At 38.8% G+C, this 16,193-nt stretch overlaps 1 protein-coding gene across 8 annotated transcripts in view; it reads left to right on the top strand.

Moving 5' to 3' along the window:
• Positions 1–16,193, top strand: part of DNAH11 (dynein axonemal heavy chain 11) — a 348,284-nt gene that overhangs the window by 66,354 nt on the left and 265,737 nt on the right. For all 8 annotated transcript variants that reach the window (XM_021063431.1, XM_021063432.1, XM_021063430.1 and 5 more), the window contains 6 exons: positions 4,811–5,143; positions 5,356–5,610; positions 5,694–5,863; positions 6,085–6,307; positions 11,118–11,234; positions 11,350–11,436. In XM_021063431.1, coding sequence (XP_020919090.1) covers positions 4,811–5,143; positions 5,356–5,610; positions 5,694–5,863; positions 6,085–6,307; positions 11,118–11,234; positions 11,350–11,436 — 1,185 coding nt within the window. The remainder of the gene's footprint in view (positions 1–4,810; positions 5,144–5,355; positions 5,611–5,693; positions 5,864–6,084; positions 6,308–11,117; positions 11,235–11,349; positions 11,437–16,193) is intronic.

Here is a 16,193-nt window from a genome sequence, read left to right on the forward strand (position 1 = left end):
TGCATCTGTTGAGATGATCACATGGTTTTTATTCTTCAGTTTGTTAATGTTTTACTTCATACCAATTGACTTGTGGATACTGAAGAATCCTTGCATCCCTGGGATAAATCCCTCTTAATCAAGGTATATGATCCTTTTAATGTACTGTTGGATTTGGTGTGCTGCTATTTTGGTGAGGATTTTTGCATCTGTGTTCATCCATGGTATTGGCTTGTATGTGGTATCCGTCTGGTTTTGCTATCAGGATTATGGTGGGTTCATGGAATGAGGTTGGGAGTGTTCCTCTGAAATTTTTGTGGAGAGTTTCATTTGAATAGGTGTTAACTCTTGCCTAAGTGTTTGATAGACGTCACCTGTGAAGCTGTCTGGTGTTGGACTTTTGCTCACTGGAAGGTTTTTAATCAAAGTGTCAGTTTCAGTACTTGTGATTGGTCTATTCATATTTTTTACTTCTTCCAAGTTCAGTCTTAGAAGTTTGTACCTTTGTAAGAATTTGTCCATTTCTTCTAGGTTGTCCATTTTATTGGCATATATGTTGCTTGTAGTATTCTCTCATGATCCTTTGTATTTCTGTGGTGTCAGCTGTAACTTCTCTTTTTACATTTCTAATTTTATTTTATCTATTATTATTATTATTATTTTGTTTTTAGGACTGCACCCACAGAATATGTAAGTTCTCAGGCTAGGGATCAAATCAGCTGCTGCTGAGGCCTATGCCACGGTCACGACAACGCTGAGTCCTAGCTGCATCTGCGACCTCCTCCACAGCTTGTCGCAATGTCAGATCCTTAACCCACTGAGGCCAGGGGTTGAACTTTCATCCTCAGGGAGACAACATTGGGTCCTTAACCCACTGAGCTACAACGAGAACTCCTCTTTTCTAATTTTATTGATTCGAGCCCTCTCTGTTTTTTTCTTGATGAATCTGGCTTAAGGTTTATTAAGTGTGTTGATCTTTTCAAAGAACCAACTTTTGGTTTCATTGATTTTCTGTGTTGTTTTATTCATCTCTATTTCATTTATTTTTGCTCTGATCTTTATGATTTCTTTCCTTCTGCTAACTTGAGTTCTGTTGATTCTTCTTTCTCTAGTTGCTTTAGGTGTAAGGTTAGGTGTTTTGAGATTTTTCTCATTTTCTGAAATAAGATTGTATTGCTGTATTGGAGTTCCCACTGTTGCGCAACAGGATCAACAGCATCCTTGGGGCACTAGGATGCAGGTTTGATCCCAGGCTCAGCAGAGTGAGTTAAGGATCCAGTGTTGCTGCAGCTGCGGCATAACTTGCAACTGTGACTCGGATCTGGTCCTTGGCCCCAGAAGAAAGGAAAAGAAAAAACAAGCTGGTATTGCTATAAACTTCACTCTTAAAACTGATTTTCTGCATCCCATAGGTTTTGGATCATCATGTTTTCACTGTCATCTGTCTCGAGATATTTCTTGATTTCCTCTTTAATTTCGTCAGTGATCCACTGGCTGTTTATAGCATATTGTTTAGCCTCCAGGTATTTGTGTTTATGTGTGTGTGTGGTTTTTTTTTCCTTGTAGTTGATTTCTGGTGTCATAGTATTGTGGTCAGAAAAGATGCTTGATATGATTTTAATTTTATTAAACTTACCAAGGCTTGATTTGTGGCCCAGCATGTGATCTAGCCTGGAAAATATTCCATGTGCCTTTGAGAAGAATGTATATATTCTATTGCTTTTGAATGGAATATTCTATAAATATCAATTAAGTTTATCTGGTCTCTGGTGTCTTTAAAGATCTGTGTTTCCTTCTTGATTTTCTGTCTGGATGATCTGTCCTTTGATGTAAGTAGAGTGTTAAAGTCCCCCACTATTATTATGCTATCGTCAATTTCTCTGTTTATGGCTCTAAGCATTTGCTTATATATTGTGGTGCTCCTATGTTAGGTGCATGTATATTTACAGTTGTTAAATAGTCTTCTTGGATTGATTCTTTGCTCATTATGTTGTGTCTTTCTCCATCTCTTGTGACCTTCTTTATTTTAAAGTCCATTTTGTCCAGTGTGGGTATCACTACTCCAGCTCTCTTTTGATTTCCATTTGCATGTAATACCTTCTTCCATCCCCTAACTTTCAGTCTGTATGTGACCTTTAGGTCTGAAGTGGGTCCCTTGTGAACAGCATATATATGGATCATATTTTTGTATCCTTTCAGCCAATCCATGTTATTTGGTTGTAGCATTTAATCCATTTACATTTAGCGTAATTATGGATATCTATGTACTTACTGCTATTTTCTTAATTGTTTTGGATTTGTTATTTTAGATCTTTTTTTCCCCTTCCTCTTTTGTTTTCTTGTGATTTGCTGAATGTCTTTAGTGTTGTATTTAGTATGCCCTTTCTTTCTACCTTCCTTTCCTCCTTCCTCCTTTCCTTTCTTTCTTTAACTTATGGCTACACCCATGGCATATGGAAGTTCCTGGACCAGGGATTGAATCTGAGCCATGGTTGTGGCCTATGCCTCACCTGTGGTAGTGCCGGATCCTTTTAACCCACTTTACCAGTGTAGTGATTGAACCTGCTCCTCCTCAGTGACCCAAGCCATTGCAATCATTGCACCATGGTGGGAACTCCTGCTTTTTCTTTTTTATATGTATGTCTTGTAGTTATTCAGTTGTATTTAGTTGGCAGTTCCCATTAGATTTTGATATAGCAGTCTATATATGTGCAGAATTATTTCTGGTTGCTGGTCTCTTAATTTCAAATCCCTATTTTTAATATTCTACATTTGTCCTCTTCTCATGCTTGCTAGTTTTGATGGCATATTTGTCAATGGGTGTTTTCCTACTTGTATTATTTTATGTTTCCCTTTACCAGTGAGATTTCCCATATGTAATTTTCTTGTTTCTAATTATGGTCTTTTATTTTCTGCCTAGAGAGGTTTCTTTAGCTGGTTTTGTGGTATAAGTTATCTTTTGAGTGATTCCCCACCCCACCCCTTCCTCCTCTTACCAAAACATAATTTTGAGCCTGGTTGTCAGACTTCCAGTGAGGAATGTGATTTTGGGGAAAGACAGAAATATGGCAGAAGGTGAGTGAGTTCTGCCATTTCGTGCTGTGCCCTTTGTGACTGTGGCATCTCAATGGATGGTCTGCAGTTAGCTTCTAAGATGAAAATGAAGAGAGAAGAGCAGAACCATGGAAGATTGGGTCTGTAAGGGACCTGCACGATCATTTAGTGACCCAAAGCTCTCCTTTCCCTTTTTTGCTCTTTATCCTAAATTTATTGAAAATACAACAATTTCTTTTAAATGGCATTATAAGTAGTGTTATAAGTAGTGTTATAAATTGGATTTCTTGGTATGAGAAAGTATAAACAGCAAGGCAGTCACAAGCAAAGAACTGTCATATGTTGGAAAGGATCCTACTCTGGAGAGGCAAGAGGGCTGGTTTCTAGTTCTAGCTAACTTCCTACCAGTGTGGTATTGGATGTGTTTTAGGTCTTTGTTTTATACCTTCCAGATGAAGAACCTACACAGGATAGTCTTTGAGGAATTTTTTTTTCTTCAGTTCTGAGTTCTGTACTTCTCTTTCTAGTACCTACATTGGAGCCAGAATGGCTGTGTACAGCTGCCTGGGATGTGTGCTGACCAACTCCAAGGGTGTGGGCCATACACACTACACAGATTTAAGTGCTTCCACCTGAATGATGGGCAAGACGCCATCCCTGAAAAGAGCAGTTCATGGGTTTGTTTGAGGGCAAAATATCTCTCATAGAACTTGCTCATCTCTGCCCTGCTTTCTCAGGACACAGACTCCCCTCTATAGTTCTGATTATTGCATGTAACACACACCTTTGTATCCTGGATCATATATCCACAGTAGTGAATAATCAAAGGAAGCAAAGAGCATAATCTACCTTATAATCAGCTCTCATTTTAGAGTCTTCTTTTCCTTTTGCTGCAGTAGTTTCTGCCTTGGGCATCTACCCTCTGGCCTGTGTAAACTAAACCACCTTTGCCAATCAAGGTTCTGAAATCAACCTTGCTGCCCATCTGGTCTTTTCAAATCTCTGTCCTTAGGCCTTCCACACTGTGCTCAGCCTCTAGCAGTCCTTTGCCATGTCCATGTCTGTCATACCCTTGCATGCCCCAATGAGCATTCATTTTTTCACCCACACACTAGGAATATGCACAGGTAGAAGAATTTCATATTGTTCAAGTGTCATGGGAACTTGGACTTCACCAAGCCAGTGTTACCCAAGCTGAGTTACTATTATTCCATAAGCTGTTCATAGGTGGTTTGTGAAAAATATTTTTGTATTTGGAAACAATTGGCTAAACCAGGTTAAATGGACTTTAACATAATAAGTACACTGTGGGTCTTCAAGAATGGCCTCGAGCCCATAGTACTTGGATGACTTAGTGATCTTTGGTTATTCCACAACAGTGGTCTTGGGAGGGCCAGTTTGGAAAACTGGTGAGCCCCTGGCAGGCAAAGTTCAAGGTCACAGAGTGAGGGACAGACCAAGAAGTAGAGCTCAGGCCCCATACATCTAGGATGCATTGGGAACTAGTGTAATTCTTATGTGTATTTGAAGTTAACAATCTTCATAATGATTTTTCTTTTAAAGAAGGACTTTTGAATGTATCTTATGAGTGAACTAAATGTTATAAAATGCTGCTAGGATCGTTGCCTTCTAGTTTAAGATTCTGCAGCCCAGCATTTGAGTGTTCCTCTGTTGTGCCACAAAAGCAGCCCCTTTAACAAGCAATTAAATGGATAGATTTCATTTCTATACTCACTGTATTGCTTATACTGATCTATTAATACCTGTCTCTTTGTAGGAAAACAGGAGACTCTTCAAAGCCAATCCTTCTCTGGATACCTGGAAGATTTATGTAGAGTTCATTGATGACATCGTGGTGGAAGGCTTTTTTCAAACTATAATGCATGACTTAGACTTCTTTCTGATGAATACAGAGAAACAATTGAAACCTGCACCATTTTTTCAAGCTCAAATGATCTTAATGCCCCCTGAGATTCTCTTTAAACCTTCTTTAGAAAGAGAGGCTGGGGATGGCTTCTATGATCTGGTGGAAGAAATGCTGTGCAGTAGTTTCAGAATGTCTGCCCAGATGAAGCGAGTAGCAGCCCACCTGGGAGTAGCAAATTACCAGGTATTTTCTTTGTAAATGGAAATTAGCTTTTATATTCATGATTCAAAAATAAATTGAGGTAGTGGGGAGCCCAAGGAAAGGAGAAGTTGGGAAAAGCAACACAGTTGTGGATTTTACCAACTACTCTCCCCTGGGACTTGGATAATGGTATATTTCTCACAATCAATAGTACAGGTGGATTTAGATAAATGCTTGACATTCCTCCCATTTAGAATGATATGGACAACATGCTGGGCCTGGCAGAGGTCAGGCAGGAGATAATGAAGAGAGTGGCAGATGTCATCAGTAAGGTCTTGGACTTCAGAAGCACCCTGGACATGTATGCCTACCTCTGGGTGGATGACCGAGCTGAGTTCATGAAGCATTTCCTCCTGTATGGCCATATTGTGTCATCCGAGGAAACAGATCCTCTTGCAGATGAAGACATTCCTGAACAATCCCCAACGCTTGAGCAATTCAAAGAACAGGCAAGGAAATCCCTTCACATTTAATGTAGCTATTGGCTTTGGATTGAGTTGTTATACATGTGTTATTTCTTTTCTAATTATAGATTGACATTTACGAGGCTTTGTATGTTCAGATGAGCAAATTTGATGACTTCAGAGTGTTTGATAGTTGGTTCAAGGTGGACATGAAGCCTTTCAAAGTGAGCTTGCTAAACATTATTAGGAAATGGAGCTGGATGTTTCAGGAGCATCTCTTGAGATTTGTCATCGACAGGTAGCCTTTTGTGCTTTGGTATTTGGAATGATAACTTTTAATACCTGACAGCTTACTAAAATTGAGATATTAATTTTAAGAGCATTAAAACTGCCAGTTTTATCATAAAGATAACAAGTAATGTTTAATTAGGTAAATAGTGAAAATGAGGTTCAGTCAGAAGTCTTATAATTCTAAATGTTTTAATGAGCTTAATTTGTGTGTATGTGCGTGTTTTATAGTCTGAATGAGCTACAGGAATTTATAAAGGAGACAGATGCTGGACTGCAGCGAGAATTAAGTGAAGGTGATCACGATGGTTTAGTTGACATCATGGGGCACCTCTTGGCTGTAAGAAGCCGGCAGAGAGCTACTGATGAACTCTTTGAACCACTGAAAGAAACCATCACGCTCTTGGAAACCTATGGCCAGAAGATGCCTGAGCAAATCTATGTGCAGCTAGAGGTTGGTGTTGGGGGGAAATCACCATGATTCCCATAAACTGAGCATCTCCTGTTGCCACGTTCTTTACTTGCACTCTCTTATGACATCCTCATAAAAACCTGCACTGCAGACATTGATGTTTTCATTTCACAGCTTAGGAATCTGAGGCTTAAAGGGATTTAATAACTAGCTTTCTCAAGGTCACACAGGTAGTAAAGCCAGCCTGCATAAATCTCGGGGTTTTGCGCCATTCCTCACTGTTCACTGTTGTGCTCTGCTGCCTTCTTGTTAGAAGGAATTTAAGTAATAGACAGCCTCTTAGTTACTTGTCGGGGTTCCACTTTTATCACCACCTTCACACATGGAATGAATCCCAGGACTCTTTCATCTGAAATTTCCTGTCCCTGGAAAAGTTCCCTAGCCTTTGGAAGAATATCATGGACATGTTAATAAGGAATAAATAAAGCCCAGTTTGGATGGCGAAATCACTGTTTCCTAAGCAGGATTTTGTGTCCGCATCCTCTTTCCTTGTTCTGAAATGACTTGGTGGCGGCTGTGTGCTAAACGATGAATGTCTTCAAGGCCATAGCTGAAACCGCAAGTAAAAATCTCACAGTTGCGGCCTTATTCCCCTGCCCACACTGAAGTTCGATAGGTGACTTATAGATTTATACTATCCACCATCTTCCAGGATGGGCTTACATGTAACCTTGCAGATGTGCTCAGTGGACACATTAACTGAAAGACTTTTCGTGAAATCTACGTAGTTCCGTGAATAGAGCATGGAACTCAAAGTTAGATTTGTTTTCTCTGAGCATCTCATCTATTTGCCTCAGAGCATGCTTCCTCTTCAATGAATTACCCCTCAAGATCCCTCACTTTTTTCATCTGTACTGTCTCCAAATTCACACTGGTTTCTTAAAATTGAGGTGAAGTTTACAGTTCACTTAGCATAAAAGTAGCCATTTCAAAATGCCTGTGACATTTGATACATTCACAAGGTTGTGTAACTATCACCTCTGTCTAGCTGCAAAATGTTTTCATCACCCCGGAAGAAACCCCACATCCATTGTCATTCCCCATTACTCCCCCACTACCTGCGACCAGTCTGGGTTTACTACCAATCTTTTCCTGTCTCTGTGTGTTTACTTGTTCTAGCTAGTTCATGTAAGTGGAGTTATGCAATATGCAACCTTTTGTGTCTTGCTTCTCTTGCTTGGCATAATATTTTTGAAGTTCATGAAGCTTGTACCATATATCACTACTTCATTCCTTTTTACGGCGGAGTAATAGTCCATGGTGGAAAAAAATAGGTATATACACACACACTGTAGTTTATTTTGCCTTTCATCTGTCAATGAATATTGGTGCTCTTTCCATCTTTTGGCCTTTGTGAATAATGCTGCTTCAGACATCAGTGGAGTGCACAAGTATTTATTTGATTATCTGTTTTCAATTCTTCTTGGAAAACCTTTAGGAGTGAAATTTCTGGATCATGTAGTAATTTTAAGTAATTTCTTTTTTAAATGGCCACACCCACAGCGTATGGAAGTTCCTAGGCCAGGGATTGAATCCAAGTTGCAGCTGCGACCTATGCCACAACCACGGCAACACCAGATCCTTAAAGCACTGCACTGGGCTGGGGATCCAACCTATGCCTTAGCAGTGACCTGAGCCACTGCAAGATAATGACAGATCTTTAACCTGCTGTGCCATAACAGGAACTCCTAAGTAGCATTTTGAGAAACCACCAAAATGTTTTTCATGGTAAAAAACATGCTGTTCCATTTTATAGTCTTCATTTTGTTTGTGAGGATTAAGTGCAATAGTGTATTTTCAAGTGCTCTCTTGACTACAAAGAATTGCTGTGTGAGTTATTAAATTCTGTTGAAGTATAAAACTGTCTCTAGAACTGAAATTCCAGTTAGACGTGGAGTGAGACTTGATGTGAATGGAGAGATGCATGAGTATGAGAGGTGACATAGTTACAGCAGAACAACACTATGCATGTTTGTTTTTAGGGATGTTCGTGGAGTCAGATCTTGAACCTTAAAATACGTCATATAGAGAAACCAGTCATAACACTAGTAATTGACAGGGGTATTTTAGTCAGGACCTCCCAGAATTTGTAGTATAAATGTTTGTCTCACACTTCACTAAAGCTAGGTTCCTGTCATTTCTGTTGTCCATTTTTAAATCATTGACAAATTTTCCTGACACATAGGACACTGTCTATGCATTGCAACAATAGGCTAATTAGGAGAGTGTAAGTGACAATGGAGACATGTTTGATTAGGTCGCTTAGTGCTGGCTCTTAGTTTTTTGGGTTTTTTGGTGTTTTTTTTGGTCTTTCTGCCTTTTTTTCTAGGGCCACTCCTGCAGCATATGGAGGTTCCCAGGCTAGGGGTCCAATCAGAGCTATAGCTGCTGACCTACACCAGAGCCACAGCAACTCGGGATCCAAGCCACGTCTGCAACCTACACCGCATCTCACGGCAATGCCAGATCATTAACCCACTGAGCAAGGCCAGGGATCGAACCTGCAACCTCATGGTTCCTAGTCAGATTTGTTGACCACTGAGCTACAATGGGAACTCCAGGTTTTTGAGTATTTTTTAATAGAAATGGGGATATAATATTTAATTTCATCGCTGTGGTCAGGTGGAAGTTTTCAGAATCTCTTATGTGTTCCTTAGTTTACATGCTTTCTAATGGACTCTTCTGTTTCCAACTTGAATAAAAACAAATATCGTATTCTAGGTGTTTTTTTTTTTCCTATAAAAATAGAAGTTTGGCTTACTACATATGGTTTTGGCACTTGAAAATTATATGCTTTTAAGTATTTCAAAATTGAACCCCACTTTTAGCTGTGTATGTGTCTCAATGCCAGTAATTCAGGCTGGTCAGGAGGAGAAATAAGATTTATAGACAGTACAGATTGCACATGGAGGGTAATAGTGCCCCAGTTTTGTTTTAATTAAAGCAGTTTGTGACTGTGACTCTTTCATAATCATTAGCAATCATAACATTTTCTAAAACTTGCCTGTGCTGGGTTCTGTGCAAAAAAGCCCCTGTCCCAGACATGGCTATGTCCTTGGACCCTATCTATAGCATGCTCTGAAACTAGATTACACTTGGAATCTATAGATTTTTATTAAGTCCCTTCCCTGTTAAATAACCTGCATTGATTGCTCCTGGCCTCAGAGTCCTTTCCTGTTCCCATAGAGTCCACATTCTCACCATATTCCACATTGTAAATCTCAACCCATAGGGTATTGAAGACTCTTACCCTCATCTCTGCCTATTGAAACTCAGTCATGGCTTTGAGCCTCAGATTCAATGTTACCTCCTTGAGTGGACCAGTATTGGTTTGAGAGACTTGGGAGGTCATCTGATCTTGTTGGTTTTCAATGAAAATTTATTTTTATCAAGTGGAAGTGTCTTTGGAGTCCCCAAATATAAAGCAGGTAACAGTAGGTCTAGTATAGTCACAGAAGATTAAGAGGATTGAGCCCACTGGTGTGACCTCTTTATGTCTTCTCTCCCATGGCCCCAATGGAACTCCATGTGTCATTTAGGTTCCATGAGGTCAGCTGGAAATGCAAATTGAGACTGTATAGGTGAGGATGCAGAGTTGAGGTGAGAAGAGTGGGAGAACAAGATGAAAGACAAGTAGCTTCCGAGTCCAGGACTCTTATTTCCTTGTCTGGTTGGGTATTTCCATCATGACGCCGTGTTGCCTCCCAAGCATTTTAATTCCATAACACGTAGATCTCCTGATGGAAGTTAACACAGTCTGTCATGTAGAAGAGTTATTTTGTGTGCCTCTCACTCACTCTGACAGATGATACAAAATTTTAAGTCAAGAATGTGTTTTATCTTTGTAGCACCCCTCTACCACCATATAGATACAACTTGGACTTAGCATGGTGCATTCTTTATAATTGGCAGTTACTGACTCACTCATCAAATATTTATTGAGGGTTACAAAATAGTCTTTAGAACCTTTGATTTTTGTACTTGAGCGACATAAGTAGAGTCCCATCACTCTGGGTGGTTTTGCATGACAAAACAATTTCCGTGTCCTGGGAGATGACCCAGAGAAACAGTGTTTTCCTGGTCTGACACAAGAATGCTTTTGAACAGCAATTACGCACAAGGGCTCTTCAAAGCAAGTACATTGCTGTTGTCCTATTTGCATTGTAGTCAGGGACAGCAGAGTTGAGTTGCTACCTGGGCTGCTTTTGTTCTACGTCAAGTAGAAATTAACCTTCCCTTCACCTCATCTGACTTCAGAAATCCTAGTCATTTAAAATTAACCCAAATGCTCCAACTCTCTATTATGACTGAGTACAAACCTAGCTTTGGGAGCCAGAGGAAGACACAGGGTAAGATGACTCACATTTTCATCTCTGCCCCACCAGATTCAGAATATCTATTTTCACTTGCTAAATTGCTGCACATGGCTTCATTTCTAGTTGTTAGATCGGCCAGGTCATTTCCAGAGCACTTTTATTCTACTCCCTCCACCAACAAAAGGATTTGGAAATTTGTGTTTGTTGTGAAAGATTTTCATTTATTCTGAGGTAAGTCTCATATGAGAGGGCAGTCCTAGTTTATGCTTTGAAGGTGTAATTCCAGACACGCCAGTGGGTCAGCCTGGGCTTCAACCTGACTCTCAGCCTTTTTGGTTACTTTAGTCTTTGGGGGAACAAACTCCTCTTATATAGGAATGAAAGGATGTCATGGTTTAGTGGAAAGAAATTAGAATAATTGAATCCTAGGTTTCAGGTATTGACGTAACTTCCCCTTTGCACCTTTGTTTTTGTAGGAATTACCTGAAAGATGGGAAACTACCAAAAAGATTGCAGCAACTGTCAGACATGAAGTCTCACCTCTCCAAAATGCAGAAGTCACTCTTATAAGGAAAAAATGTATTTCATTTGATGTGAGCTACCTAACAAGTTTTTGTTTTGTTTTGTTTTAAGAAAAGTTTTATAAGGCTAATGGAAGCTATTTGTCTGAGATTCACTTTCAGTTTGTTTGTTTTCGGCCTTGATCAGGAAAAGCAGGCAGAGTTCAGAGAGAGATTCAGACTCTGTGCCCCTCTTGGTTTTAATGCAGAAAATCCATACACAGTGCTCGATAAGGTAATGCTGATCTCAGTTATCTTGTGTGTTTTAATAGCTATTTTATGAAGTAAATTTGGACTCTGAGATACTGCTATATTGTGCCTTACTTTCGCAATTATAAGAGTTGAGAACTAACTATTTAAAACCTGGTTATAAACAATTTCCCCCAAATTATATTGTTTTAAATCATGTCTCCCCAAATTACCATCATGATCAAAGTAAAGGTTCTAGTGAAATTAACTTTGTATGTCAAGAAGCATATTGCTTACATTATTTCTTTCTGTTCTTGCCATAGCCCTATGATGTAGCTTCTATTGTTCTCCTTTTTTTTCAGATAAAGAATCAATTATGTATAATTAACTTGTTAGGGATTACACAATTAGTGAAGGAATCAGTATTAAAATTCTAGCTGTCTACTTTTAAAAAAAAATTGAAGAGGGAGTTCCCTTGTGGTGCAGCGGGTTAAGGATCTAGCATTGTCACTGCAGCACTTGGGTCCCTGCTGGGGTGTGGGTTTGATCCCTAGCATGGGAATTTCTATATGCCATAGGTGCAGCCAAAAAAATTAAATGAGGAATATTAACCGTTATAGTATTTCCCATGTGATGCTTTGTTACTAATATTTAATCATAGCAAGGAAAGCCCCTAACTTTTTGTTTTCTCTGATTTATATTTATAGCTTTATCCTATGCTTTCTTCTTAAGCCTGATTCCATGTCCTCTCTCCCACCGTGACTACACACTGTATCTGCCCCCTTGCCCACCCCACAACCACACAAGTATATGTTGTTTGGTTTTCTGGAGGTGGCTAGTGTTTCAGGGAGTTTGTAATGTCATAACTTACTCTTAATTCTGGATACAAATATTATTGAGGCATTCAATCTTAGTTTATAATCAATTCCTTTACTATAGTTGACTGTAAGAATGAATACAATGGGCAAATAATCCACAATGGTGAGTAATTCCTGAGGCTTGAAAAAGTGTTTTAAAATTTTTAAAAAATAATTTTTATTATAGTTGATTTACTATGTTCTGCCAATCTACTATGTAGCAAAGTGACCCAGTTTTATATATATATATACATATACACACACACACACACACACACACATATACACACACACACCCTTTTTTTTTTCACATTATCCTCCATCATGTAACTTTTATTAGAAAAATAACATCTTTGTTTCTGTAAGAATTCTTAGCCTAGCAGCCAAAACGAGAAAATGACTTTGAAGTTTAGATTCAGGGACTAGGTCCCTTTCTGAGGTCTTCATCTAGACTGCCGTATTGGTTTGACTTCATGCTGGAAATAGTCTTTCATCCTTAGCCTGCTGTAAAACTTGGAGCGAACAGTTTTTGCTTCTCTTTTCAAGTTTGGGCTTGAATTTAGTTTTAACTGCTTTAAACCATTGGGAAAACACCATTCTATAGCATGAGGGCTTCTCTTTCACTTGGCTAAGGAAAAGTGGCTAATATATTCACCGAAAATGGAGTAGGTTAGAATATGCTAATAGAGCTATGTATTTTTAAAGATTCTATCTAAATTGCAGGTGGTCTGAACAGATTGTGGATGGGGAGACATTTTTACTTGACTAACCAATGTGCTGTGTGTAAACATTTACTGCAGTTATCATTTATTGAATCCTACCATTTGCATGCTACACTGTAACACTATAGATTTACATATTTGCAAGTCAGATATTTATCTTTGTACCTACAGGATGTGTTGAGGATGTTTTGAATATAGTAGGACTCTGTTACCTTTATCTTGAAATCATTTTCCTGCATGCTTGTTCAGCAAGCATATCTACTGTTTATCTAACTAGAGTCAACCAAAGTCGTGCATGTTCTGGGCTGGCATAGTAGGTTCTAGTGCTCTGGGCACCTCACTCCAAAAGGTGGAAACCATTGACTGTCCAGGAACAAGGGCAGTGGTGTGGGAAATCTCTCCTTTTATAACTGATTCCTTTATAAATGTATATGATGTGCTCTTCTTCATTGCCTAAGATACAGTGAACAGTTGAATTAAAATAACTGGATATATATTTCTAGGAATGATTCAATGAATGTAACTGATAAGGAAAATAATTAAAAAGAAATAAAAGTGCTGTTGGCTCTAGGGAATATGGTAGACTGGACCTTTTGAAAATCCCTCTTTTGTAAAATAGATCCTGCAACATGTTCACAAATCCATGATTTTAACGCTTTTGCTGAACTCCCAAGAAAACAAGAGACATCTCTAAAGGGCAGGAAAATAGAGCAGCTGAAATCAGGATGAAAAGCCTGTGCTGCTCTAGGGGCAAATAAAAGTACCACAAGTCTAGTCCTTGTAGTTAACCCTTTCAGGGCAAAGTAGGAGATGCTTTTAAGAGGTTACACCCTCAGGGAAAGGGTGGGCTGGGAAAAATCTGCAGCCTTCACAGGGAGCCTGTGAGATGCAAGGTCAGTCCTTGCTCTGAATGAGGCAAAAAAAAGGAGAAGAGGATCCTCTGGGAGTTTGTAAACCTAGGCCTGTCCTCCCAAGGGTTATAGTTCCATTTTATGCTACCTCTATGGTCAAGGACTTTCCAGGCCAGAAAATGGAAACAGTTACAAGTAACTCCTCTTGGCACCTTGTAGAAGCAAATCCAAATCTCCTCTGGGTGATAGGTGCTCTTATTCTAGTCTCCTGAGGGGGCCAACATGATTATATTCAGTTAAACTTGAGTTTACAATAAAACAAACACACCATCATGCATAAGGGCCAGCAGAAAGAGCAAACCACAGACAGAGACCAATATAAAAGGTTGGCCAGTAGAAGACATCGATTAAGGGAAAAAAAGGAGCAAGTTCTCAGTTTTGAGACTATCAAAAATGATCAGCTGAATTTGAAAAAGAGGCAGGAACTTACAGAAATGAAAAATAAAATTATTTAAAGGGATATAACTCAGCAGAGGTTAGAGAACTTATGCTGAAGAGAGGATTAGTGAATTGTGAATGACTTTGGGAGAAATCACTTAGAAGGCCAGCACATCAGTAAAAAGAGATGAAAAATACAAAAGGGATTAAGGGCCACAGAGTAAGAAGTTAGCACAATGTCTAACTCTTTTACTCAGACTTCCTGGAAGAGAGAATAGACAGAATCTTAGATAAGCAATAGTCAGAATTATAGTAACTGAGAATTTTTTCTAGAACTGGTCAAAGCATGAATCAATAAATTGAGAAAATTCTCTGAATCTCAGGATAATTGCCAAGTCTACATCTAGACACATCATAGCGAACTACAGAATACCAAAGGCAAAGAGAAAATCTTTTAAGCAACCAGATAGAAAAGTCAGATTACCTGTTAGAAATGATGATTGAGCTAAAAGCATGTTTATCATCAGCCTCTGCTGCAGCCAGAAGGTAGTGGATGATACTTTACCAGTTCGCCTATGTAAAATTTTATTTCAGTAACAAGAGTATATTCCACATAAACAAAACCAGAAGGCATTAACCACCCCAAATCGTCATTGAAATAACTTATGGTGTGTGTGTTTCAAGAAAAGAGAAGACAAACAAAGCCAAATGTAATTCTCAGGGAAGACTAATTACATTGACAGATCTCTGGTGGAATGAACAAAGGGAAAAAAGGAAAAAGCAAAATCAATAGTCTTAGGAATAAAAAGGGAATGATAGTACAAAAAGAGCAGAAATTCAAAATATCACAGGAATTGTTTTCTCCCATTCCATAGGTTGTCTTTTTGCTTTTTTAATGGTTTCCTTTGCTGTGCAAAAACTTGTCAATTTGCTTAGGTCCCATTGGTTTATTTTTGCTTTGTTTCTGTTGCCTTGGGAGTCTGACCTAAGAAAACATTTGTACAGTTGATATCAGAGAATGTTTTGCCTATGTTCTTTTCTAGGAGTTTGATGGTGTCTAGTCTTATGTTTAAGTCTTTAAGCCATATTGAGTTTATTTTTGTGCATAGTATGAGAATGTGTTCCAGTTTCATTGATTCACGTGCAGCTGTCCAGTTTTCCCAACACCTTTTGCTAAAAAGACTTTTTCCCATTTTATGTTTTTGCCTCCTTTGTCAAAGATCAATTGACCATAGGTGTCCGGGTTTATTTCTGGGTTCTCTATTCTGTCCCATTGGTCTGTATGTCTGTTATGGTACCAGTACCACACTGTCTTGATCACTGTACCCTTGTAATATTGTCTGAAGTCAGGGAGAGTTATGCTTACTGCTTGGTTTTTTGTTTCTCAGGATTGCTTTGGCAATTCTGGGTCCTTCATGGTTCCATATCAATTTTTGGATTGTTTGTTCTAGTTCTGTGAAAGATGTCATGGGTAATTTGATAGGGATTGCATTGAATCCGTAGATTGCTTTGGGTAGTATGGCCATTTTTATGATATTAATTCTTCCAACCCAGAAGCGTGGAATATTTTTCCATTTCTTTGACTCCTCTTTAATTTCCTTGATTAATGTTTTATAGTTCTCAGCATATAAGTCTTTCACCTCCTTGGTCAGGTTTATTCCCAGGTATTTAATTTTTGGCGAAGTGACTTTGAAAGGGGTTGTATTGTATTTTTTATTCCTTTTCTAATATTTCATTGTTAGTGTGCAGAAATGCAACCAATCTCTGAATGTTAATCTTATATCCTGCTACTTTGCTGGATTCATTGATCAGTTCGAGTAGTTTTGGTGTGGCGTCCTTAGGGTTTTCTATATCATGTCATCTGCATACAGTGACAGTTTTACCTCTTCTCTTCCAATTTGGATATCTTTTATTTCTTTTGTTTGTCTGATTGCT

The sequence above is a fragment of the Sus scrofa genome, chromosome 9 (genome assembly GCF_000003025.6).
Source record: "Sus scrofa isolate TJ Tabasco breed Duroc chromosome 9, Sscrofa11.1, whole genome shotgun sequence".
Taxonomy (NCBI): domain Eukaryota; kingdom Metazoa; phylum Chordata; class Mammalia; order Artiodactyla; family Suidae; genus Sus; species Sus scrofa.